Genomic DNA, 27,612 nt, shown 5'->3' with positions numbered 1-27,612 from the left:
ACAGAACATTGTTTTCTTTTTTTTTAATTTTTTAAAAGATTTTATTTATTTGTGAGAGAGAGAGGGCAGGAGCACAGGGAGGGGGAGAAGCAGACCCCCTGATGAGTAGGGAGCCTGCTACTGGGATGATCCCAGGATCCCAGGATCTCAACCTGAGCCGAAGGCAGACACTTAACCAACTGAGCCACCCGGACTCCCCAAGAACATTGTTTTAAAGAAGCATTTTGTAAAACTACACTGTAATGAACATACTTTGGGGAAAGCGCTTGTATAAAATTAAGTTCATTCATATAGTCTGAGATGGGACTTTAGTTGATGAGTTTAGACAATTCTAACAATTTAATTATTCCTAAAATGCTTTAATAATACTTAAGAACTTTAGGGACACCTGGGCTGGCTCAGTCGGTTAAGCATCTGCCTTCTCCTCAGGTCATGATCCTGGGGTCCTGGGATGGAGACTGCTTCTCCCTCTCCTGCCCCCTGCTCATGCTCTCTCTCTCACTCTCTCTCTCAAATAAATAAATTTTAAAAATCTTTAAAAAAAATAATACTTTAGGGTGCCTGGGGTGGCTCAGATGGTTAAGCGTCTGCCTTCAGCTCAGGTCATGATCCCAGGGTCCTGGGATCAAGTCCCGCATCGGGCTCCCTGCTCCTTGGGAGCCTGCTTCTCCCTCTGCTTCTCTTTCTTTCTCTCTCTCTCCCCCTCTCTCTCTCCCTCTGTCTCTCATGAATAAATAAATAAAATCTTTAAAAAAAAAATCTGTTGGAAAAAATAATACTTTAGAAAACTTTATAAAGTTCTAAAACCAATTAACAAATCATGAGTCAGTGTGTAGGGTTAGGTGCAATGGGAGATACTATGAAGAAAGATTCCTATGCTTATGGAGCTAAATACAGGAGCCAAGATATAGATACAAACATAAACATAGATTTATATTAAAAATTAAATAATAATAAATGCATCATAGAGTAGAGCAGTCCTGCTGATAGGCATTCTTACAGATTGTCCAATTCCATACCTTCACAGAGCTTGTATTCTATTGGGTGGGAAAACCAATAAACAAATATATGAAGTAAGGTAGTGTAAGTACTATGAAGAAAAACGGAGAAAGGAAGAGAATAAAGAGTAGCAAGGGCAGGGTTGGGAGAGAGTGGCAGTGTTAGAAAGAAGCAGGAAGGCAAGTTTGGCCAGAGCAGAAGGAAAGAAATGGCAAATGGGAGAACATCTGGTCAGAAAGATGTGAGACCTTATAGGTATTCTGAGGGTGATGTGACGTGTTTGGGTTTTTTTCTTTTGTTTTAGGAAGTCTTTGGTCTTGTTTGTATATTTCACCTTTTATTATGGAAAATTTCAAACATATACAAGGGAATAGAGAGCATCACATACTGAATTTCTAATATCCATTACCCAACTCCAGCAATTACCAATCCTTGGATAATTGTGATTCATCTATACCTCTACCTACTCCACACTCCTATCCCCTATACCTGGATTATTTTGAGGCCAATACCAGATATCATTTCATGTCTTCCATAATATTTCAGTATGTATCTCTAAAAGTTAACGTTCTCACGTCTAAAAAAATTAACCGTGGGGGTGCCTGGGTGGCTTGGTCGGTTAGGAAACTGACTCTTGATTTCGGCTCAGGTCATGATCTCAGAGTTGTGAAATAGAGCCCTGCCTCAGCTGCAGGCTCAGTAGGGAGCCTGCTTGAGTTTCTCTTCCTCTGCCCCTCCCCCCAGTGCATGCACATGTGCGGTCTCTTTCTCTCTCTCTCCCAAATAAATAAATAAATCTTTAAAAAGTAAATAACAAAAATAAATTTAAAAATTAAGTGATTTATAAATATCCAGGCAGTATTCAGATTTTCTCTACTGTTGCAATATTTTTAAAATTTGTTTTGTTTCACAACTTACTTGATCAGGCTCTTAAGTTTCTTAAGTCTCAATCTATACATTTTCCATCTTTCTCTCTTTTTTTCCCTTCCAAGTTGAAGAAACCAGGATGTATGCTTTAATAGTTTCTCACATTTTGGATCTCGCTGATTGAATCCCTGTGGTGTTTTTTTGTTTTTTTAACATTTTCCTGTGTTTACTATATTTCTCAAAAATTGGTCCTTAGATCTAGAAGCTTGATGAAATTTGAGTTCAATTTTTGGCAAGAATATACTTTATAGGTGGTATTATGTGCTTACATCACGAGAAATACATTTTGTTTATATCTTTTTATACTGTTAGTGACTATTGAGCATTCCTAGATTCAATAATTTATTAATAGGTTATTGCACAGTGCTGGTTTTTAATTCTATCATGTCTTTATTTAACTTTTTGGAATATTTTCTTTAAAGAGAACCTTCTCATCACCAATTATTTGGTTATCTTGAGGTACAGTTTATATAAGAAAGACAAGATGACTATTTCCGTTTATTAACTGATTTTTTAAATAATGAGTTGGCTTCCTAACATCCCGTGAAAGTAACCAAGAGTATTTTATTTTATTTTATTTTTTAGAGCATTTTTTTTTAAGATTTTATTTATTTGACAGAGACACAGCAAGAGAGGGAACACAAACGGGCAGTGGGAGAGGGAGAAGCAGGCTTCCCGCTGAGCAGGGAGCCCAATGCGGGGCTCGATCCCAGGACCCTGGGATCATGACCTGAGCCGAAGGCAAACGCTTAACGACTGAGCCACCCAGGTGCCCCAAGAGTACTTCATTTTAATATAATATGAATTCATAGATTATAACATTTTTATGTGTTTTAAACCATTGTCATTACTATTATTTTTGGTGTTCACACTGTTGTGTTTTTGGCCAGCATCTTCAAATTCATTCAGAGTACCTTTATCTAGGTACTAGGAGTACCTAGTAGTCACTGCTAGCATCTATACTCTCTGGTATGAAAAAATATCCAGACTCATCTTTTTTTTTTTTTTAAGATTTATTTATTTATTTATTTGAGAGAGAGAGAGAGAGAGAGAGCAGGAGCAGGGAAGGGGCAGAGGGAGAAGCAGATTCCCTGTAGAGCTGGGAGCCCATCTTGGGGCTTGATTCCAGAACCCTGAGATCCTGGACCTGATCTGAAGGCAGACGCTTAACTGACTGAGCCACCCAGGCACCCCTCCAGGCTCATCTTATACATTTTCTGTTCTAGATCTGAAATCAGTTGGTTCTTTTTAGTGGAAAATTATGTCTAACATTCGTATTAGTTGGTATATGACTAAAAGGATCAAGATATTATATCATAATTTTTAAAATATAGAAGTAATGAAACTGTAATACTGTTTTATTTTTAAATTACAGAGTTTCTGTTCTTTAACAGGATTGGCGAGCGTGCTATTCTACTGGGAGGATTCATCGTTGTATGGGTTGGCTTCTTTATCTTGTTACCTTGGGGAAATCAGTTTCCCAAAATACAGTGGGAAGGTATAGCCATACACAATTCTATAACGTTAGCCCCTGTTATTCATCTAAAATGAGCAAGTAATGCACTGTACTAATTTTGTTTCAACAGATTTACATAATAATTCAATTCCTAATACCACATTTGGGGAAATTATTATTACTCTTTGGAAATCTCCAAGAGAAGATCACAGTGAAGGACCAACTGGTTGCCCAATTGAACAAGCCTGGTGCTTCCACACCCCCGTGATCTGTCTGGCCCAGTTCCTCACATCAGCTGTGCTAATTGGAATAGGCTATCCGTCCTGTAATGTTATGTCCTATACATTATATTCAAAAATTCTAGGACCAAAACCTCAGGTGAGTTAATTACCCTGATATTGCTATTGCAATTATATGAAATATAGTTGTAAGCACTCACATTTTTTGCTACCATTCTCTGTTTTTATACAAGCTGACTTGGTAGATTTTTATCATATTCAGCCCTTTTTTTATGATTTTATTTATTTTATTTTAGAGAGAGAGAGAGAGCACCAGAGTGAGGGGAGGGGTGGAGGGGGAGGGAGAGAATCTCAGGCTGACTCTGTGCTGAGCATGGAGCCTGGCACAGAGTTCAATCTCACAACCCACAGGGCGCCTGGGTGGCTCAGTCGTTGGGCGTCTGCCTTCGGCTCTGGTTATGATCCCAGGGTCCTGGGATCAAGTCCCACATCGGGCTCCCTGCTCAGCGGGAAGCCTGCTTCTCCCTCTCCCACTCCCCCTGCCTGTGTTCCTGCTCTCGCTGTCTCTCTCTGTCAAATAAATAAATAAAATCTTTAAAAAAAAAAAACAACAACCCAGAGATCATGATCTGAGCCAAAACCAAGAGTTGGACACTTAACTGACTGAGCCACCCAGGTGTCCCCAAAATTTTATTTCTGACTCGTCTTTTTAGTAGAAATTGTTTAAATGGTCACAAAGTGAAAACATTAATTTCTTCCTTAAAAATTACACTGATAGTTTTATATTTTCAGGGCAGAAATTAGTGTTTCTACTGAAATAAGGCAAAGAGAAAAGAAAATTTTTAATACTATGTTTTTAAACTATAATAATAGGTAAAACATTTCTGAGTTTTTTAACGTATAAAATTGTATTTTCAAATTTTCAAAATCAAGAATAAAAGCAAATTACAAAGGCAACGTATGATAGTTGTAACAAAATTCAAATGGTTTGAAGTATGTATAGCAGAAAATGAAGGCTCCCTTTAGCCTCAACACACTAAAGTTACTCCTGTTCACTTCATTTGCATTTTTCAATACCTACTCAAGTATATGCACACTCATGCCTTTTTAGAAAAAGATCTCATGTACATAAATTTTTTTCCGTCTTGAATTTTTTTACAATAGCCATAGCCTTCTTTCCATGTCAGTGCATATAGATGTTCTCATTATAAGATCTTACTCCATGTAAGACCTTATTCTTTTAAGCAACTGATTAGCATTCCATTCATTAAATATACCATAATTTATTTACTTAATCTACCATAGGTTGTTTTCAATTTGAGGATATTGAAAGTATTGCTGCACTGTACATTCTTGGGTAGATTATTGGAAGAGTGACATTGTGGTATAGTGGAAAGTGGTACAGTGGAGTCAGCCAACCATGCCTTCAAATAGTTTGGACAAGTTACTTGAATTTTCTGAGCTTCAGCTTCCACATTTGTTAAATGGGGATAATGCCAATTGTAGAAATTTGTGAATGTTGGAAACAATATATGTGGAGTACCTAGCACAGTGTAAGTACAAAATAAATGTTAGCTGTAAAAGGTAACTAATAAATTATATTGTTTCCAGGGCTTCAACAGATACTGTTTGTCCCTTTATAGTACTATATTTTTCTTAAAGTGACAAATCAAATAAGTTTACTGTTCATTATTTGCTGTATTTATATAGAAGCATTTTATATTTAATTTAAAAAAATAAAAGATGGAGAAAGTGATTCTTATGAGTTTATCATAGTTTGGTAATAGTAGTATCATCCTTATTATTATTTGTATCATCCTTATTTTTTAAAATAACTAAACCTGAATATCAGTCTGCTTCTCCTCCTCCCCTCCCTGCCATAGGGTGTGTACATGGGCTGGTTAACAGCTTCTGGAAGTGCAGCACGGATTCTTGGACCCGTGTTCATCAGCCAACTGTACACTTCGTTGGGCCCACGATGGGCATTCAGCCTTGTGTGTGGAATAGTGGCACTTACCATCCTGCTCCTGGTTGTGGTTTACAAAAGACTTATTGCTTTTTCTGTAAGGCATGGAAGGATTCAAGAGTAACATAACTAACCCTGTGATGGAAAGTACTTGTTGTGTGGGACTTCCTCTTCCAAGGCTCTGCTAGGTCGTTGCCATGAGTCAGTTTCCAAAAGTCAGGCTGCTAATATTGTATATTTTGAATAACAAGAACATATATTGAATAATACAGGGAATTGAATGTGTAATTGTGAATAGTTAATATAAAAACATTCTGGTTCATAATTTCCTTATTTCAAAAAATATTCTATTATAACATCTCTTTTGGGGTTGCATGAACCCATGAGTGAATGGACAATGGTTTATAAATATGAAGTTGTACTCTTAGACTGCAGAGGTGTCATTAAAATAATGAGAAAATATGCAATGAAACCATAAGGAAAGTTCTGTATGAATTACCTGTGACAAAAAAAATGAAATTATAGAAATTACCTAAATATAGAAGTACCTCTCTCTTTGAAGATACCTACTTTTTATTTATTAAAAAATACAGTTTCTATTATCAAATTTCCTATGAAATAAAAATCATGACTCTTAAATTTTCTATCTACATGGCCTGCCATTCTACCTGACATTCTATAAGTCATTATTTTTAATACTACACCTTTTGTCCTATTTTAGTTCAGGATCTCACTAAGTAACCCCTCAGTTAATAGGTAAGACAAATAATGCTAATATTTGAGCAATAAAGAAGATTAAGAGATCAAGATGAATTACACTACCTTTAATAGGACTAATTACGGTTTTCTTTCAAGTACTAATAATAACTCACTTTAGAAATGTAAGCCAAGTGTGTTACTATATACATATACTGAATAGCGAACTGTTTATTAAGATTATTGGCATTTTTCAATTCTCTTAAATTCTGGAGAAAAACTATCATCACTTTAATTATTTACTTTTCCCATCTCTCGGTAGTGACAGGGAAGACACAACAGTTTTCAAACTGTGTAGCTATTCAGAACTGCAGAATTTTAAATTTGCATGGGCCATGACAGCCCCAACCTAGTTAGGCTAATAAATAAATATTTGAGGTAAAATTGCTTTACTCTTAACAGTTTACCGAGTTTACTTGAAGTTGGCTAAATCACACTCTCTATGTATACATTTCTACCTCTACATATGTTGAATGCTGATAAGAAGTATAGAATTATGTATGTGGATAATCAATATTACCAAAAAAAATCCAAAAATAGTTCTAAATATTTTTCCAGATGTTTCCTATGCTAAGTTTTATTTTCAAATCTCAAAGTAAGGGGCACCTGGGTGGCTCAGTCATTAAGCGTCTGCCTTCAGCTCAGGTCATGATCCCAGGGTGCTGGGATCGAGCCCCACACGGGGCTCCCTGCTCGGCGGGAAGCCTGCTTTTCCCTCTCCCACTCCCCCTGCCTGTGTTCCCTCTCTCGCTGTGTCTCTCTCTCTCTGTCAAATAAATAAATAAAATAAAAAATCTTAAAAAAAAAAATCTCAAAGTAAATAAGTAAACTCTATAATCTGCACTTTATACTGTTTGCTGTATTCTTGTTTTTTGTTTGTTTGGTTGGTTTTTTTGGCTTGAACAACAAAAATTTATTTCTCACAGTTCTGGAGGCTAGAAGTCTAAGATCAAGGTTGTCAGCAGGGTTGGTTTCTTCTGAGGTCTCTCTCCTTGGCCTGTAGAGGGATATCTTCTCCCTGTACCTTTTGTTTGTTTTTCCAGCTTTATTGGGATATAATTGACATATAACATTGTGTAAGTTTAAGGTGTACAATGCATTGACTTGATGAACTTATACATAGCAAAATGATTACCACCATAGCATTAGCTAAACCTCTGTCCTATCACATAATTATCATTTCTTTTTTGTGGTGAGAACATTTAAGATCTCCTCTCTTAGCAACTTTTAAGTATATAATACAGTATTATTAATTGTGATCACCATGCTGTACAGTAAATCCACAGAACTTATTTATCTTAAAATACGAAGTTCTCTGACAGACATCTCTCCGTTTCATCCACACCCCAGCCCCTGTCAGCCACCATCCCATTCTCACATATAAGTGATATCATATAGTATTTGTCCCTCTCTGTCTGACTTATTTAACTTAGCATTAATGACCTCAAGGTCCATCTATGTTGCCACAAATGGAAGGATCTCCCTTCTCATGGCTAAATAATATTCCACTACATACACACACCTTCCTTATCCATTCCTCCATTGATGGACATCTAGGTTGTTTCCCTATTTTGTCTTTTGGGAATAATGCTGCAATGAACATGGGAGTGCAGATATCTCTGAAATCCTGCCTTCATCTCCTTTGGATATATACCCAGAAGAGGGATTGCCACATCATATGGTAGTACCTGATTTTTTGAGGAACCTCCATTCTGTGTTCCACAGTGGCTGCACCAATTTACATTTCTACCAACAGTGCACAAGGGTTCCCTTTTCTCCACATCCTCACCCATACTTGTTATTTCTTGTTTTCTTCATACTAGCCATTGTCACTGGTGTTAGGTGATACCTCATTGTGGTTTTCATTTGCATTTCCCTGAGGATTAGTGATGTGGAACAGCCTTTCATGTACCTGCTGGCCATAAATATGTCCTTTGGAAAAATGTCCTTTCAGATCCTCTGCCCATTTTTTTTAATTTTTTTTTTTTTTTAAGTAAGCTCTACACTCAGTGTAGGACTTGAACTCACAATCCTGAGATCAAGAATCGCATGCTCTATGGACTGAGCCAGCCAGGCACTCCACCTCTGCCCATTTTTAAATCAGACTATTTGGCTTTTTTGTTTTTGAAATTTGCATACTCTCATATCCAACTTCTTTAGCACTACTAGAAAGCTTAATCTGACAGAAATCATCCTGATTAAATTTTAGAGATTGTTTTTACTCATCTCCACCTCCCATTGCCAGACTCTGCTTCAGTTAGACTTATCAGAGCTATAGCCAGGTTTCTGGCTGTTTGGTCAAGTCCGGGGCTGTCTCTTCCCTGATATTCTGCAGCTCTTTCCTCAGTGTTACATTTTTTAGGTAACTCTAATCCTAAAGAGTAAACTCCACCCTTGGTTTAGATAGTGTGTGTGATAGAAATAACAATAATGGTGATGATGAAAATAATAGCAAACATTTATAGAATTCTTTCCATATTGCAGGTAATGTGTAACATACAGTTTAATTTTCACAGCTGTCTTATAAAGCAAAGGTACTGTTATTCCCATTTTACAAAAAAAGGAACAGAGGTACAGACAAGACACTTGTCTAAGTAACAGTCTATCTTTAGACTCCACACTCTAAACAACTAAATCTGTTATAGTGGGGGAAATAGCCCAGAAAGTTGCAAGACCAGTTAATTGCACATTTTAGAGGTAAATTAAGTTATGTATACCAGTGACTCCTATTAGCAGAAATATTTGAAAAAATGTAATTTGAAGCCCACTCACTGGAGCTATTACCTTAACAAAGTAAACTGTTTCCATGCAAGAATATGACATAGAAAATTTCCCAACTTCCCAAGGTTTATAATGTCAGGTAAAATTCAGATAAACTATAACCTTGCAAAAATGACTTCTTATTAAGAGTGCTTTCTTTTCTGGGGGATTATACCACACACATCTTGGCACAAAAGAAGATAAGGAAATGACATGGCGTTAAGGACAGGGCAGGGAGATAAAGTTGGAGGAGAAAATTCCTAGTTAAGGTCTTGAGTGGGACAAGTGGACTATAAATTGAAAAAGATGATAGGAGACCTTAAGATATAAAAAACTGAAAATAGTTTGTATTTCAGAAAAGAAAAGTTTCTGAAAACCTAAAGTGATTTTTTATATTTGAAGGGATTTATAACTTCACAAAGCATCTCCATGTTACCTTGCTAAGCTTGCCTACATTTAAACTCCTCCAGTTATCTTGCATAAAGTGAAATAGATCTGTATGTAATCTTTGGTGGGGGCGGGGGGAGTATAAACTATCTGCATCTGCTCAAGAATAGAGTAACTTATTGTTGAGAGGATATTTTCGGGACTGTTTTTGACTACTGCAAATTTATTTGTAATTTATTTTACATTGTGAATGTACATTTTCTAATAAAATTATGTATATGTATCTTAAGCCTTAAAATTATTTACTCATACTTTCAATACATGTTCAAGGGGTACCTACTATGTACCAATCACCATGTCATTATTGGGAATAAAGCAGTGAACAAAATACAGAGCCCCTACCCTCATGGGACTTACATTAATTAGTGAAGTGATTATACAAATGATTATGCCTGAAGGAAGGGTGACGCGAGAGAAGTATAGGGAGCTATGAGGGTGACTAACGGGGGATCCCACCTGAACAGGAAAGTTAGGGACTTCCCTAAGAATGTAATGATTAACTAAGGCTTGGTGGAGAGAATGGTTTGGGCTGGTGAAGAGTGGGACAAGTGCATATCAGGCCAAAGGCATGGCAGGTACAAAGCCCTGGAGATGGTAAGATATTGGGGCTTTCACCGGACTACAAATAGGTCTGAGGTGGCTGGAGTACAGTGACAGAAAAAGTCATTAGTTGAGGCCATAGAGGGACAATGCAAGGCCTTGTAGACCTCAGGCAGCAGGTCTCCTCCAGTGGTAAGAAGTATTCTAACTAGGCGTGGTTAGAATTAGGAGCCCAAAGAATATCAACAGGACTCTCTTTTTCTTTTAGTTCTACATGCTTGACTGTATTTTCAGGTACTCTCCATTCTGTGGCGAGATGGGCACTGGCAGCCCCAAGCTTGCAACATTTTTTGTAACTCACAATTCCAGAGAAAAATGGCTCAGGCAGAAGTATCAGAAACGGCTCCAAGCAGCCAACTTTAACTTTGCATACCCGTTCGTGAACTGACCAGATGGGCAGGGAAGGGAATCCTCTACTAACCCAGGCGTGGATCATGCTTCCATTCTGGGAATGCATTCGTCTGTATGTGGAAGAGACAGGAGGGGAAGAACCCTGTCAGGCTCATCTTAATTACACAGACTACACAGATTTAAAGCTGAATGGAGAAGAGGAGTTTCCACCAAAGAAAAGTCTGTTGAGCTGACAAATATATATGTTTATCTACTATGCCTACAGCTCCCAACTGTTCTCACATCATTACAGTCATAGAAACTGTTGTATGCACCATTGTGGAATGTAGATGAAGTTGCTTGTACCCAGCTTCTTCAGACAACGTAGGCCCTACCAATCAACTCAGAGCTCTGAAGGGATCAATTTTCCATTTACAGACATACCCATTTGTGATATACCAATGTTAGGAAGCATAGTACTATACCATATTAGGTATTTTGGACTTTTAAGAGAAATGGGAAGGCACTTAGGGTAACATGATCTCTAAAAAGAAACTTGTGCTCCTTGTAGAAATGGCTGATTCAGGTGTGGGGCAAATTGAACCTAAGACATCTTGCACCAGAAAGCAAGAGAGTTATCAAAGACTACAAAAGACTTGCCAAAAGGACACGGGAGTCAAATAGAGACTACTACTGGCCCCAAATGGGGCAATTAAAACATTGAAAAGAATATCTATAGCTGATTTAAACATAAGAAATATGTGAAAATCTATGAATTCAAAATGATATTAAAAATAAGAAAGGGGTTATATGAAAACAATGAATCGTGGATCACCACATCAAAAACTAATGATGTATGGTGACTGACATACATAATAAAATAAAGTTAAAAAAAAATAAGAAAGGGGCTCCTGGGTGGCTCAGTTGACTGAGCGACCAACTCTTGGTTTTCGGCTCAGGTCATGATCTCAGGGTTGCGGGATCGAGCCCTGCATTGGGCTCTGCGCTCAGCAGAGAATCTGCCTGAGTTCTCTCCCTCTCCCTCTGCCCTTCTCTCCACTTGCACATGCTCTCTCTCTTTCAAAGAAAATATTTTTCAAAAAAAATAAGAAACCCATTGGTCACCTTTGGAGGTTGCTAGGCCTTTAGCTCTTAATTCTGAAAACCAAAAAATAGACTTAAGCATCTCTTCTGCCTTTTGCATATCTGAACTTCAGGGTAATCAAATATTGATGAGGAAAAGTTCTTTTCTTTTTTTTTAATATTTTTTATTTTTTGACAGAGAGACAGCAAGAGAGGGAACACAAGCAGAGGGGAGTTGGAAAGGGAGAAGCAGGCTTCCTGGGGAGCAGGGAGCCCGATGTGGGGCTCAGTCCCACGACCCTGGGATCATGACTTGAGCTGAAATCAGATGCTTAATGACAGAGCCACCCAGGCGCCCCTAGGAAAAGTTATTTTCTGTAGATGAACCCAAGTTAGGGGTGCCTGGGTAGCTCAGTTGTTTGAGCATCCAACTCTTGATTTTGGCTCAGGTCATGATCTCAGGGTCATGGGATCAAGCCCCGTGACAGGCTCAGCAGGGAGTCTGCCTGAGGTTTCTCTCCCTCTCCTTTGCCCCTCTCCCCACTCACACACTCCCTCTCTCTCTCTAAAATAAATACATCCTAAAAAAAAAAAAAAAAAGAATCCAAGTTAACAAATACAAAGTGAATAATAGAAAAATCTCCATTTAGCAACCTCTAGTGAAATAATAGATATGGGCAACAATCATCAATGAAGGCTAAAACTAAGTGAAAGAGTTAATGAGGAACTTTCTAAAGGATGAATGAGGCTGACAACACCTGAAGCCACTGATTATTTTTAACATCATTGAAAGTGGGTAAGCATTATGTGTCTCATGATTTGATGTAGCAGGAAGTACACAGCACCACTTACAAAAGTGTTCCTGCCCCTGCCAAAATTAAACCAGAATCTAACCAAGCCTATAGGTATAAGCTACCAGTTTACAGGAAATACAGAGAATAAGTAAATTAAATGCTACCTCTAGGTAGTAATCACCTAAACCCAGAAGGCAATATATTCTATAGATCCAGTTTCTTTAAAAAAAAAAAAAAGCATGAAAAAAATAAAAATAAAGAGATCAAAAGTCAGAGATGGAAAGAAACTTAAGAGATCTTTTCCGGATCCTGTTTCAAATAAAACAAATGTAAATGGATACATTTGAGGCAATTGAAGAAATTTGAAACTAGACACAATATTAGACAATATTAAGGAATTATTGCTAATTCTGAGGTGTGTGATACTATTATGGTTATGCCTGTAAAAGGTTCTTATCCGTTACAAGATAGATACTGAAAAATTTGATAGAAATTACATGGTGTCTGGGATTTGTTTCAAAATACTCTAAAGGGGAAACAGCATCAGAATAGACGAAACAAGATTGGCAAAATATTTGTTGAAATTGGGTGGGAGATACATGGAGGTTCCTTATACACTTACATATGTACTTTTGCATTTTTAAATTTCCACAATTAGTTTAAACTTAATAACAAGATTAGCTTTGTATTTTAGAATGATCTGGCTGCAGTGTGAAGTGTGCACTGGAATGGGACGTAGAGGACATTTTTCATGTTTGTGGCCACTCTTCATTTCCTGACAGCTCTTCTACATTTGGAGAATTTTTCACACTGAGCCTCTCTTCTTAGAAGCCAAAACTCTCATCTACCCTTGCAGCTAAGGCATGAGACTGTGTTTCTGGCTCATGTGAGATGTCATAAGGAATTGAGCAAAAAGAGGAAGTGGGCAACATGAGAAAAATTGACTTTGGTGAAGGAGCAAGGTCTGTGGTTAAATTTTGGAAAAAAAAGCACTGGCAGAGCTTCTGGAACCTAGTTCCCTAGCTTCATCAGCAGGGCTGTGGGATCTGTGCTGAGCAGGGGTGGCAGGGTGTCTTTTCTGGGGCAGCTCCTACATTCAGTGATTCAGGCGTTGGTCCTAACTGCAAAGCTTGAATCTCTGTCCCTCCTAGAGAGTCTATGTACTAACACCCTTTAATAAATATATTCTCTGCTTAACCTAACTGGGTTAGATTCTAATGTTTGCAACTAAAAACCCTGACTGATACAGGAGGCAAGAGTAGATGTTTGGAGACAAGCAAGTTACTGCAGTAATTCAGATGAGTAATGCTGGACTTGGAACTAGGGAATTGGCAAAGGAACTAGGAGTTGAAACTAGGAGTTGCACAGCATGCAAAATACATTTCAGAAGTAGAGTTGACAGGATTCGTTGATTAGGTAAGGTAAAAGAAGGTGTTAAGAATGACTTTCAGGGGGTGCCTGGGTGGCTCAGTCAGTTAAGCCTTCTGCTCAGGTCATGATCCCAGGGTCCCGGGATCGAGTATGCATCTGCTCCTCCCACTCGTTATCTCAATCTCTCTCTCTCAAATAATAAATAAGTAAAATCTTTAAAAAAAATTAAGAATGAGGGCGCCTGAGTGGCTCAGTCGGTTAAGTGTCTGCCTTTGGCTTGGTCATGATCCCAGGGTCTTGGGCTCCCTGCTCGGGGGGGTGGGGAGGTGGTTCTCCCTCTGCGTCTGGCCCTTCCCGCCCCCCCCCCGACTTGTGCACGCTCGTGAGCTCTCTCTCTCAAATAAATAAAATCTTTAAAAAAAAAAATTAAGAATGACTTCCAGGATTCTGACATGAACAGCTGGAAATACAAGTGCCATTTACTGGAATAAATACTGAGGAGGAACAAGAAAATAGTACAGTTGAATTAAATGATATTCTTGTAGACAACAAAGGCACACCAGATAGATCGACCCATAAAACACAGAAAAACTAAATATAAAATGAGCAGAAAGAAGTTATGAAATAATGGAAACTTGAAAAAAATGACATAAATCATAATTAGAAATGAGACAATTCCTCAGTGAAATTGAGAAATAAGAGAATAAGAAGATATGAAAATATTGCTGGCAAAGCTCAGGAAAGAATAAGAAATTTAAAAAATAATCTCAACATGAAGACCAAATTAGAAGGAACACAAGAGTAAATAAGACACCACAGATAACTCCATAAGGGAAATAAAAGACAAAGGACAATTAAAATAACAAATAGAGATTAAAATGATTCAGGACACAGAGATGGATGTAGAAACTAAGCACAGATAACTTAACATATATAGTCAAAGTCTTTGAAGACAACCAAAGCAATGAAACAGAACAAATTCTACAATTATACAAGAAAAATTTGCTAAAATAAAACTCAAACATACATATGAAAAGTACATACCAAATACCTGAAAAATTGACTCAGAGTGGTCTACTGTTACATATTCCATTAAAAATATTGGATTATTCTGCTTAGCATAATACCCTCTAGTTCCAACCACATTGTTGCAAATGGCAAGATTTCTTTTTTTTTGATGGCTGAGTAATATTCCATTGTGTGTGTATGTGTGTGTGTGTGTATATATATACACACACACACCACATCTTCTTTATCCATTCATCTGTCGATGGACTCTTTCCATAATTTGGCTACTCCGGATATTGCTACTATAAACATTGGGGTGCAGGTGCCCCTTCAGATCACTACATTTATATCTTTGGGGTGAACACCTAGTAGTGCAATTCTTGGGTCCTAGGGTAGCTCTATTTTCAACTTTTTGAGGAACCTCCGTACTGTTTTCCAGAGTGGCTGCACCAGCTTGCATTCCCACCAAGAGCGTAAGAGGGTTCCCCTTTCTCCGCATCCTCGCCAACATCTGTCATTTCCTGACTTGTTCATCTTAGCCATTCTGACTGGTGTGAGGTGGTACCTCATTATGGTATTGATTTGTATTTCCTTGATGCCAAGCGATGTTGAGCATTTTTTCATGTGTCTATTGGCCATTTGTATGTCTTCTTTGGAGAAATGTCTGTTCATGTCTTCTGCCTGTTTTATGATTGGATTATTTGTCCTTTGGGTGTTGAGTTTGATAAGTTCTTTAAAGATTTTAGATACTAGCCCTTTATCTGATAAGACATTTGCAAATATCTTCTCCTATTCTGTCATTGTCTTTTGTTTTTGTGGACTGTTTTCTTTGCTGTGCAAAAGCTTTTTTAAATGAGGGTTGCTGGGGGGGAGGTAGACGGGGGGATGGGTAACCGGTGATGGGTATTAAGGGGGCCACATGATGTAATGAGAACTGGATGCTATATACAACTGATGAATCACTGAACTCTACCTCTGAAACTAATAATATACTATATATTAATTGAATTTAAATTAAATAAAATAAATTTTTTTAAAGATTTATTTATTTGACAGAGAGAGACACAGTGAGAGGGAACACAAGCAGCGGGAGTGGGAGAGGGAGAAGCAAGCTTCCCGCTGAGCAGGGAGCCCGATGCGGGGATCGATCCCAGGACCCTGGGATCATGACCTGAGCTGAAGGCAGACGCTTAATGACTGAGCCACCCAGTCGCCCCTAAAATAAAATAAATTTTAAAAATACTGGATTAAAGAAAAGTCGGCATGCCTGGGAGGCTCCATCGGTTAAGTGTCCGCCTTCGGCTCAGGTCATGATCTCAGGGATCCCTGGGATCGATCCCCGCTTCGGGCTCCCTGCTCAGCGGGAAGCTTGCTTCTCCCTCTCCCTCTGCCCTTCTGTCCCACTCCCTGCTTGTGCTCTTTGCTCTCTCTCATGATCTCTCAAATAAATAAATAAATAAAATATTTAAAAAGAAAAGTGGGGACAAGTCAAAATGGTTAAGTCACGTAGAAAGAAAAGAAAGTTCATATTGCAATCAGACTTTGTGATGATACTTTATGCCAGAAGTCAGTGGATTAGCATATCTAAGATACTTTTAAAAAGGCAGTGTGAGTCACATATTTTATATTCAGTCAAGCTGAACTTGTCCATAAATTGTTATCATGAAGAACCCAGGGAATATTGTTTTCATGAGCTGTGAACAAATTTCAAACAACCAAGATGACAAGAGACAATTCAGTAAAAGGACTGGTGGTGAGCATTTTATATATCACCTCTCGAACTAAGACTAAATGATAGAAATAAGGGTGACAGAATTATACATAATGGTTATAGGCCCTGATGATATAGATGTAGTAAAGTTATCCAAAGAGTAGGGAAGAACAGAGAGAGAAGAATAAGCTTGCTGTTAGCTATATTGGTTATTTATTGGAAATGGAAGGATATTATATTTAATGTTAGAGGGAAAGAGGGATGGGGAAGAATTTATGAGATAATTTCAGTATTGTTCATGTTAGAGAACTAATATAGGCAGTATGTAAAATTAAGGAAATGAAGGATATTATGAAAAGGTAGCAGTAGAAGTAACCAATAGAATAAGAAGACAAATTCCCTAAATACCAGACATACAACAATGAAAGAGCTTATAAAAGAGACCCCCAAATGAAAAATTATACAATATATAGAAACATATGAAAATATATATAAAACATGACAGAACAGCAAACAAATCAGTCATGTCAATAAATGCAAATAGGTGGGGTGTCTGGGTGGCTTAGTTGGTTAAGCATCTGCCTTCGGCTCAGGTCATGATCCCAGGGTCCTGGGATGGAGCCCCGTGTTGGCCCTGCTTCTCCCTCTCCTACTCCTGCTGCTTGTGCTCTCCCTCTCTCTCTGTTAAGTAAATGAATAAATGAATAAACAAATACAAATAGGATGAACTCATCTTTTACAAGAAAAAAGATTTTCATCTTTTTTGCTAATAAATTCAACACTAAGCTATGTACAAGAGACATTCCTCAAACAGACACAGAAAGGTTAAAAATAAAATGCTAAGTACAGAAATTCCAGGCCAAGCAAATTAGAAGACAGCAGGGGTCAACAACTTGATCTCACAAGGTGGAATTCAAGGGAAAAAAAATTAAAAGGCACCAAAGGATACTTTAATTATGCTCAGTGTTACAAACCCAAAGAAAATGTTATTACTATTTGTGCAATCAGTAAGACATCAGTTAACTTTTATAAAGCAGAAACTATAAGAAATGCTGTTTTGTCACAATAAAAAATTAAAAAAAAAATCTATGAGTTCACAGATATACCAAAAACAAACACCTTATTCATTACCTTTGGTGGTTTCTAGAGTACAACCTCTTTTATTCTGAGAACTAGTAAATAAAGGAAAAAATGAAGCATTAAGCCAGCTTTTTCTGTATCTTCTTTATTTCTGGTTAACCTGATAATCAAAGATAGAAAACTCAAAAGGAATGATAGAATTAGAAATGTCACCATTTTGTAATTCCCAATGAAATTATGAATCTAGGTAACAATCATCATTAAGAGTGGAAAACTCACAGAGAATTTTACAATGCATAGATCACACTGACACCTCCTGAATCTACTAATCAATCTTAGTATTGCAAAAAGAGGCAACAAGTTATTATACATTCCTAGTAGTGAAAACAGTACCAGCTAAGAACTATTCTTGTCCCTTTCCCTCTCCATCTAACCTCCACCCCAATCAAACTTAAATCTAATCATGTTTCTAGATCTTTTGGAAATTTCAGAAGATACATCGTAAATGGTACCATTGGGATGCAATCAGTTGATTCTAGAACTTAAGAAATGCCACAGAACAAATGACTTTCTTTAACAAATATATGGCAGAAAACATGGTAGAGGTAGGAGTACATTAAAAGACTAAAATGCTAAATGAAGTAAGTCAGAAAGAGAAAGACAAATACTGTATGATCTCACTTATGTATGGAATTAAAAAAAAAATACTGAACTCATAGAAACAGAACAGACTGGTGGTTACCAGAGGCAGGAGATGATGGGGGTGGGGGGCAGGGGTTGAAGATGGAGGGTATGGGTGAAGGTGGTCAAAGGGTAAAAACTTCCAGTTATAAGTAAGTCCTGGGGATGTAATATACAGCATGGTGACTGTAGTCAACAATATTGTATATTTGAAAGTTGCTAAGAGAGATCTTAAAAATTCTCATCACAATTAGCTTCACTTGTGAGCATAGCATAATGTGTAGAGTAGAATCACTACCATTGTACACCCTGAAACAAATGTTAACATTATGTGTCAACTATACTAAAAAAAAATGTTTTTAAATAAATACTCCCGCACATACCCCAAAGTTCTCATCACAAGAAAAAAAAATTGTAACTCTGTGAGGTGATTACTGTTAACTGAACTTGTGATAATCATTTCTGTGGACAACCTTTACCTACAACCTTTCAGGGAGATAAATACTAGGGGCGGAGTTAAGATGGCGAAGTCGTAGGGGGACCCTGAATTTGCCTCCTTGAAACACAGCTAGATCAACATCCAACTATTTTGAACAACTAGGAATACAATCTGAGGATTAAGAAAACAATCTCCACGGTTGGAGGGAAAGAACCTGGCAGACGTGAGGTTCAGAGCTGTGATTGGGGGGAGAGGAAAGCGGAGCAGCTACAAAGGGAGGGAACCCTTTTCGTGGAGCAAAATCAGGGAAAGGGAGAAAATGGGAGAGCGCGCAGTGGGTTGGGATCGCACAATAAGCCTTGGCGAAGAGATCCCCTGGGTCACACAGGGAGAGAGCACTCCCCTTACGAAGTGCATTTGGAAGGGCGCATTTTGCCTCTCCCAGGACAGAAGGCCAGGCGGGAGCCAATGAGTCAGCAGGGACACAGGTGTGAGCAGAAGGCAGAAAACCTCTTAACTTTTTACTGTGAGCCGCAATAGGCTTCCCTGCTGAGTGTGCACAGAGCGGCGGCTTTTCTGAGGCAGAACTGAGGAGAAAACAGACAAGAGTAGATTGCTGATAACCTGGCGGCTGATTTTCGCTGTCTGCCACAAGAGATTCAAGACTCTGCTTTCCTGGGACAGAAGGGAGTACGGGACTGGGGTGCCTGAAGACGGCTGATAATCTCGTTCCAGCTTTTCGCTGAGTGTCACAATAAGCACTGGTCTCTGAGCGTGCACTGTGCAACTGCTTTTCAGGGACAGGATGGTGCTGGGCACGCCCCAATACTCTCCACTGGGGGACGGGAGTGGGCGCACGTCCTACCAGGCTTCTAAAACTTGGGAGTTTTGAATCCCAGTCACCAACCAGAGATAAAATACAAGAGATCTGTGGCTCTGGGTGTGCCGATGGCCTGGGCACAGACAGGTTAAGGGCAGGGAAATGACGAAAGCGTGGGACACAGGAGATTGTTCGCTTTTCTAAGAGGACCTTTTGAACAGCAGTGGCCATGAGTTCCCCTCCCCGGGGACAAGAGGGCGGGGTGATGCCGTATTCTTACTCCTCCACCCGCCACCCCCCCACCCCCGCCACCCCCCCACCCTCCGCCGCCCCCAGCACAGTCGGACTTCAGACAGAAACGCAGCGCCTCCAGTGGGCACTTGAGTCCCCTACGCTAAACCTCAACCCCCTGCATCCGCCAGGGGCATCTTTACAACGCAAGTCAGCTGGCAAGCCGGCCCAGCTCCCTCAGGAGACCAACACAGGCCCCTGCATCTACCAAGTCTGAATAAAGAATGCTCCAAAACATCAGCTAGTGGTGAAAATAGGACCAGCCTTACTTTTTTTCTCTTTTCTTAATTTTTCTATTTATTTTCTATTCTTTATCATATATATATATATTTTTTTCGCTTCCTCTTTTTTTGGTATCAGGTTTATAATTCTTTATTCATTTGTTTGTTTCCTTCTTTTATTTTTCAGATCAGACTGCTTCTTTTTTTTCCTCCTCTTTTCTTCCTTCCCTCTTTTTCCCTTCTTTCTTTTTTTTTTTTAAAGTCAGGCTTATGATTTTTTGTTTCTTTGTTCTCATTTTTATTCCTTTTCCTTTTCTCTTGTCTTGAATCAGGTTCTTGTTTTTTTGTTTTTCTTTTTTATTCTTATTTTTTCTTTTACAGGCTTATTTTGACAAACCAATCAAAGCATACCTACTTAAAGGTCCAAACACTCTCCACTACAAGCAAGGAAGAACTCTGTAGAGGAAGGACCAGTGGGAAAGAGCAGTCAAAACACAATAGCAGAGTGTACAGCATATACCAGAAACACTTCCTGAAGTTTTTGTTGTTGTTATTATTATTGTTTTGTTTTTGTTTTTCTTTCATCCTTTCTTTTCTGGACAAAATGACAAGACAGAGAAATTCACCCCAAAAGAGAGGAGATAGTACTCAGTGCCAGGGACTCAATCAACACAGATGTAAGATGTCAACTAGAATTTAAAACAATGATTATTGAGATACTAACTGGCTTGAAAAAAAGCATAAAGGACTCTACAGGATCCTTACTGCAGAGCTAAAAGAACTAAAATCTAGTCTGGCTGAAATTAAAAATGCTATTAATGAGATGCAATCCCAGATGGAGGCTTTGACAACAAGGATGAACAAGGCAGAAGAGTCAACATGATGGAAAATAAGGAAGCGGAAAAGAAGGAGAAAGAAAACTACTGGGTCACGACAGGGGACTGACGGAACTCAGCGAGTCCCTAAAATGCAATATCCAGATAATAGGGGTCCCAGAAGATGAGAGAGAGAGGGGGGCAGAAGGTTTATTTGAACACATTAGGGCTGAGAACTTCCCTAATCTGGGTAAGGAAACAGGCATTTAAGTCCAAGAGGCACAGAGAACCCCCCTGAAAATCAATAAAAATAGGTCAACACCTCAATATATAATAGTGAAGCTTGCAAATTTCAAAGAGAGAGAAAATTCTGAAAGCAGCCTGGGGCAAGAGGTCCTTAACTTAAAGGGTAGACAGAGATGCAGAATGTTGGCAGCAGACCTGTCCACCGGGACCTGGCAGTCCAGAAAGGACTGGCATGATATATTCAGGGTGCTAAATGGGAAAAATATGCAGCCAAGAATACTTGATCCAGCAAGGCCGTCATTCAGAATAGAAGAAGAGAGAAAGAATTTCCAGGATAAATAAAACTAAAGGAATTTGTGAACACCAAACCAGCCCTGCAAGAAATATTAAAGGGGACCCTTTGAGATGGAAACAGAGACCAAAAGTAATAATCTACAGGAACTGCGACTTTACAGGTGACACAATGGCACGAAATTCATATCCTTCTATCATTACTCTGAAGGTAAATGGACTAAATGCTCCAATCAAAAGACACAGGGTATCAGACTGTATAAAAAAAACAAGACCCATCTATAGCCTCCACATTTAAAGTGAGGGAGTGGAAAACCATTTATCATGCCAATGGACATCAAAAGAAAGCTGGACTATCCATCCTTATATCAGAAAAATTAGATTTTATTATTTTTAACATGATTTTTTTTTAAGATTTTATTTATTCATTTGACAGAGAGAGAGAACAAGCAGGGGGAGCAGCAGAGAGAGAGGGAGAAGCAGGCCCCCTGCTGAGCAAGGAGCCCGACGTGGGGCTCAATCCCAGGATCCCGGAATCACGACCAAAGGCAGATGCCCAAACGACTGAGCCACCCAGGAGCCCCAGAAAAATTAGATTTTAAACCAAAGGCTGTAATAAGAGATGAAGAAGGACACTATATCATAATAAAATGGTCTCTCCAACAAGATCTAACAACTGTAAATATTTATGCCCCTAACTTGGGAACAGCCAAATATATAAGCCAATTAATAACAAAATTAAAGAAAATCATTGATAATAATACAATAATTTGTATTATTGGACTTTAACACCCCACTCACAGTAAGGGACAGATCTAAGCAGAAGATCAACAAGGAAACACGGGCTTTGAATGACACACTGGACCAGATAGATTTCACAGATATATTCAGAGCATTTCATTCTAACGCAGCAGAATACACATTCTTCTCAAGTGCACATGGAACATTCTCCAGAATAGATCACATACTGGGTCACAAATCAGGTCTCAACAAATACAAAAATATTGCGATGCATATTTTCAGACCACAATGCTTTAAAACCTAAAGTCAAGTTTTTCCCCATAAATTCAACCACAAGAAAAAATGTGGAAGGAACACAAATACATGGAGGTTAAAAAACATCCTACTAAAGAATGAATGGGTCAACCAGGAAATTACAGACTAATTTACAAAATACATGGAAGCAAATGAAAATGAAAACACTACAGTTCAGAACCTCTGGGATGCAGCAAAGATGGTACTAAGAGGAAAGTATACAGCAATACAGGCCTTCCTCAAAAAACAAAAGTCTCAAATACACAACCTAACCTTACACCTAAAGGAGCTGGAAAAAGAGTATCAAAGAAAGCCTAAATCCAGCAGGAAAAAAGAAATAATAAAGACAAGAGCAGGGTGGCCTTGGTGGCTCAGTCGGTTAAGCGTCTGCCTTCAGCTCAGGTAATGATCCCAGGGTCCTGGGATTGAGCCCCACATCAGGCTCCCTGCTCGGCCGGAAGCCTGCTTCTCCCTCTCCCTCTGCCCACGCCCCTCCCCCCGGCTTGTGATCTCTCTCTCTGTGTCAAATAAATAAAATCTTAAAAAAAAAAAAAGACTGGAACAGAAATCAATTATATAGAAATAAAATAAAAAACAGAACAGACAACAAAACCAGGAGCTGGTTCTTTGAAAGAATTAATAAGATCAATGTACCCCAAGCCAGACTTACCAAAAAGGAAAGAGGACACAAATAAATAAAATCATGAATGAAAGAAAACACAACCAACACCAAAGAAATACAATTATAAGAGAATATTATGAAAAATTATATGCCAACAAATGGGGCAATCTATGGATAAATTCTTAAAAACATATAAACTATGAAAATTCAAACAGGAAGAAATAGAAAATTTGAACAGACCCATAACCAGCAAAGAAATTGAATCAGTAATCAAAAACCTCCCAACAAACAAAAGTCCAGGGACAGATGGCTTCCCAGGGGAATTCTACCAAACATTTAAAGAATTAATACCTATTCTTCTGAAACTGTTCCAAAAAAATAGAAAGGGAAGGAAAACTTCCAAATCACTCCTATGAGGCCAGTATTACCTTGATTCCAAAACCAGACAAAGACTCCACAAAAAGAATTACAGACCAATATCCCTGATGAACATGGATGCAAAAATTCTCACCAGGATACTAGCCAAGAGGATCCAACAGTACATTAAAAGGATTATTCACCACAACCAAGTAGGATTTATCCCTGGGCTTGCAAAGTTGGTTCAACATCCGCAGATCAATCAATACGATACAATACATTAACAAAAGAAAGGACAAGAACCATATGATCCTCTCAATAGATGCAGAAAAAGCATCTGACAAAGTACAGCATCCTTCCTTGATAAAAACTCTCTGCTGTGAAGGCATAGAGGGAACATACCTCAATATCATAAAAGCCATCTATGAAAAGCCCACAGTATCACTCTCAATGGGGAAAAACTGATAAAGTCAGGAACACAACAGGGATGTCCACTATCACCACTGTTGTTCAACAAATTATTGGATGTCCTAGCCTCAGCAATCAGACAAAAGAAATAAAAGGCATCCAAATTGGCAAAGAAGTCAAACTCTCACTCTTCACAGATGACGTGATACTCTATGTGGAAAACCCAAAGACTCCACCCCAAAATTGCCAGAACTCGTACAGGAATTCAGCAAAGTGGCAGGATATAAAATCAATGCACAGAAATCAGTTGCATTTCTATACACTAACAATGAGATGGAAGAAAGAGAGATTAAGGAGTCAATCGCATTTACAATTGCACTAAAAACCATATGATACCTAGGAATAAACCTAACCAAAGAGGCAAAGGATTTGTACTCAGAAAACTATAGAACACTCATGAAAGAAATTGAGGAAGACACAAAGAAATGGAAAAACATTTCATGCTCATGGATTGGAAGAACAAATATTGTTAAAATGTCTATGCTACCTAGAGCAATCTATACACTCAGTGCAATCTCTTTCAAAATACCATCAACTTTTTTCACAGAGCTGGAACAAATAATCCTAAAACTTGTATGGAACCGGAAAAGACCCCGAATAGCCAAAGGAATGTTGAAAAAGAAAACCAAAGCTGGTGGTATCACAATTCCGGGCTTCAAGCTCTATTACAAAGCTATAATCATCAAGACACTATGGTACTGGCACAAAAACAGACACATAGATCAATGGAACAGAATAGAAAACCCAGAAATGGACCTTCAACTCTATGGTCAACTAATCTTCAATAAAGCAGGAAAGAATATCCAATGGAAAAAAAGACAGTCTCTTCAACAAATGGTGTTAGGAAAATTGGCCAGCCCCATGCAGAAGAATGAGACTGGACAATTTCCTTACACCATACACAAAAATAAAATGAATGAAAGACCTAAATGTGAGACAGGAATCCATCAAAATTCTTTTTTTTTTTTTTTAAGATTTTATTTATTTATTTTGACAGAGAGAGACAGCGAGAGAGGGAACACAAGCAGGGGGAGTGGGAGAGGGAGAAGCAGGCTTCCTGCTGAGCAGCAAGCCCAACGTGGGGCTCGATCCCAGCACCCTGGAATCATGACCTGAGCTGAAGGCAGACGCTTAACGACTGAACCACCCAGGTGCCCCCAGGAATCCATCAAAATCCTTGAGGAGAACACAGGAAGCAACCTCTTTCACCTCAGCCACAGCAACTTCTTGCTAGACATGTCTCCAAAGGCAAGAGAAACAAAAGCAAAAATGAACTATTGGGACTTTGTCAAGATAAAAAGCTTTTGCACAGCAAAGGAAACAGTCAACAAAACTAAAAGGCAACCTACAGAATGGCAGAAGGTATTTACAAATGTCTTATCAGATAAAGGGCTAGTATCCACAATGTATAAAGAATTTATCAAGCTCGGGGCGCCTGGCTGGCTCAGTCGTTAAGCGTCTGTCTTTGGCTCAGGTCATGATCCCAGGGTCCTGGGATCGAGCCCCACATTGGGCTCCCTGCTCAGCGGGAAGGCTGCTTCTCCCTCTCCCACCCCCCCTGCTTGTGTTCCCTCTCTCACTATGTCTCTGTCAAATAAATAAATAAAATTAAAAAAAAAAAACTTATCAAGCTCAACCCCCAAAAAAACAAATAATGCAGTCAAGAAATAGGCAAAGCATACAATTGACCAACAGACACATTGAAAAATGCTCAATATCACTTGGCATCAGAGAAATCCAAATCAAAATTACAATGAGATACCCTCACACTGGTCAGAATGGCTAAAATGAACAACTCAGGAAACAACAAATGTTGGCGAGGATGCGGAGAAAGGGGAACCCTCCTACACTGTCGGTGGGAATGCAAGCTGGTGCAGCCACTCTGGAAAACAGTATGGAGTTTCCTTAAAATGTTAAAATAGAGCTACACTACAACCCAGCAATTGCACTACTAGCTATTTATCCAAAGGATACAAACATAGTGATCCAAAGGGACACCTGCACCCCAATGTTTATAGCAGCAATGTCTACAAGAACCAAACTATGGAAAGCGCACAGATGTCTACCAACAGATAAATGGATAAAGATGTGATATATATATATGTGTGTGTGTGTGTGTGTGCACGTGCGCACACACACACACACACACACACTGGGATATTACTCAGCCATCAAAAAGAATGAAATCTTGCTATTTGCAATGACGTGGATGGAACTAGCAGGTATTATGCTAAGCGAAATAAGTTAGTCAGAGAAAGACAAATACCGTGAGTTCAGTCATATGTGGAATTTAAGAAACAAAACAGATGAACATAGGGGAAGGGAAGGAAAAATAAGATAGAGATGGAGATAAACCATAAGAGATGCTGAACTCTAGGAAAGAAACTGAGGGTTGCTGGAGGGAAAGTGGGTGGAGAGAAGCGGTGACTGGGTAATGGGCATTAAGGAGGGCACTTGATGCCATGAGCACTGGGTGTTATATGCAACTGATGAATCACTAAATTCTACCCTGGTAAATAATAATACAGTATATGTTAACTAAATTGAATTTAAATAAAGAATTTTTTTTAAATACTGTCCAAAATTTAAAGAGCAGTATCCGTAAAGGAAATCTGTAAAATTAGACTACATTAAAGTTAAGAATTTCTGTTTATCAAGACATTACTAAGAGAGTGGGAACCTAGACTGGGAGAAGACGTTTGCCACATATGTCAATAGACAAAGGATATTCAGAACTCTTCATAATCACCAAGAAAAAGCCAGACAACCCAAGAGAAAAAATAGGCAGAAGAAGGCACTTCACAAGAGGAAAGATGAGTATCTAATAAATAAGATTTCAACCTCTTCAGTAATTAGGGAAATGCAAATTAAAACCACAATGATAACTATTCTACACTTGTCAATCTGGCAAAAATTTTAATAGATCACAACACCAAGTACTGATGAGGGTGTGGAACAATATAAACTCTCATATGTTGCAGGTGGAAATGTAAAAAAATTAGGCATTATCTCCTAACATTTGAGATACACCAATATTAAGATACAGCAAATTCAGTTTTAAGTAAAACTCCAGAGAAACTTGCGTGCATATTCACCAAAACACTGTCATAGCAGTATGGTTTTCAAAGCCAAAATCTGGAAACAACCCAAATGTTCATCAGCATTATAATGTATAAACAAATTACAATGTATTTTATTTACACACTTGAAATGCTATATACGTAGCAACCACTCCAGATAGAAAAAGGAAATCAGAGGGCTCAAGAGAGCTGTCTTCAAAAGGAGAGAAAGGAACCAACAAAAAAACTACAGATAGATTATCAGATGTGTTTGAGCAAGCAAAGTAACTCCGGAAAAACACAAAGTTGTTCAAGCAATGTAATTCTAGTGTGATACATAGCTCAGCTATGAATATTTTCAGTCATGATAATGTAAAGTGAATATTAATAAACCACTGCTGTACCCTCTCAAAGAAAATCAGTACAAAAAGTAAAAGAGATTACAGGAAATTCAACCTCGAAGAAGGCAGGAAAAGAAAAAAAGCAAAGCAAAGAACTATGCAGATACAAAGCACAAAAGAAACTGGTAGACACAGAGACAATAGAACTGTAATGACAAACAGTAGACATATCAAATGATCATAAACGTGAACACAGTAGACTACAGAGGTTATCAGATTGGATTAAAAAACAAAATTCAGCTATATGATATGTGTAAGAGAAGTACCTGAAACAGCGACACATTAAGACTGAAAGAGATGACAAAAAATACACCTAGTTAAAGTATGTCAAAGCAAAAT

General features: G+C 38.4%; 1 protein-coding gene across 1 annotated transcript in view; it reads left to right on the top strand.

Moving 5' to 3' along the window:
• Window positions 1–6,194, top strand: part of MFSD8 (major facilitator superfamily domain containing 8) — a 37,590-nt gene extending 31,396 nt beyond the window's left edge. Inside the window, exons 10-12 of the mRNA XM_027597851.1 lie at window positions 3,321–3,424; window positions 3,513–3,760; window positions 5,505–6,194. Of these exons, the coding sequence (XP_027453652.1) occupies window positions 3,321–3,424; window positions 3,513–3,760; window positions 5,505–5,711 (559 nt within the window). The 3' untranslated portion in view covers window positions 5,712–6,194. The remainder of the gene's footprint in view (window positions 1–3,320; window positions 3,425–3,512; window positions 3,761–5,504) is intronic.
• The last annotated feature ends 21,418 nt before the right edge of the window (window positions 6,195–27,612 follow it).

Source organism: Zalophus californianus, chromosome 2 (genome assembly GCF_009762305.2).
Source record: "Zalophus californianus isolate mZalCal1 chromosome 2, mZalCal1.pri.v2, whole genome shotgun sequence".
Classification (NCBI taxonomy): domain Eukaryota; kingdom Metazoa; phylum Chordata; class Mammalia; order Carnivora; family Otariidae; genus Zalophus; species Zalophus californianus.
The sequence above is the reverse complement of the archived record's forward strand: the minus strand, read 5'-3'. Positions and strand labels throughout refer to the sequence as shown.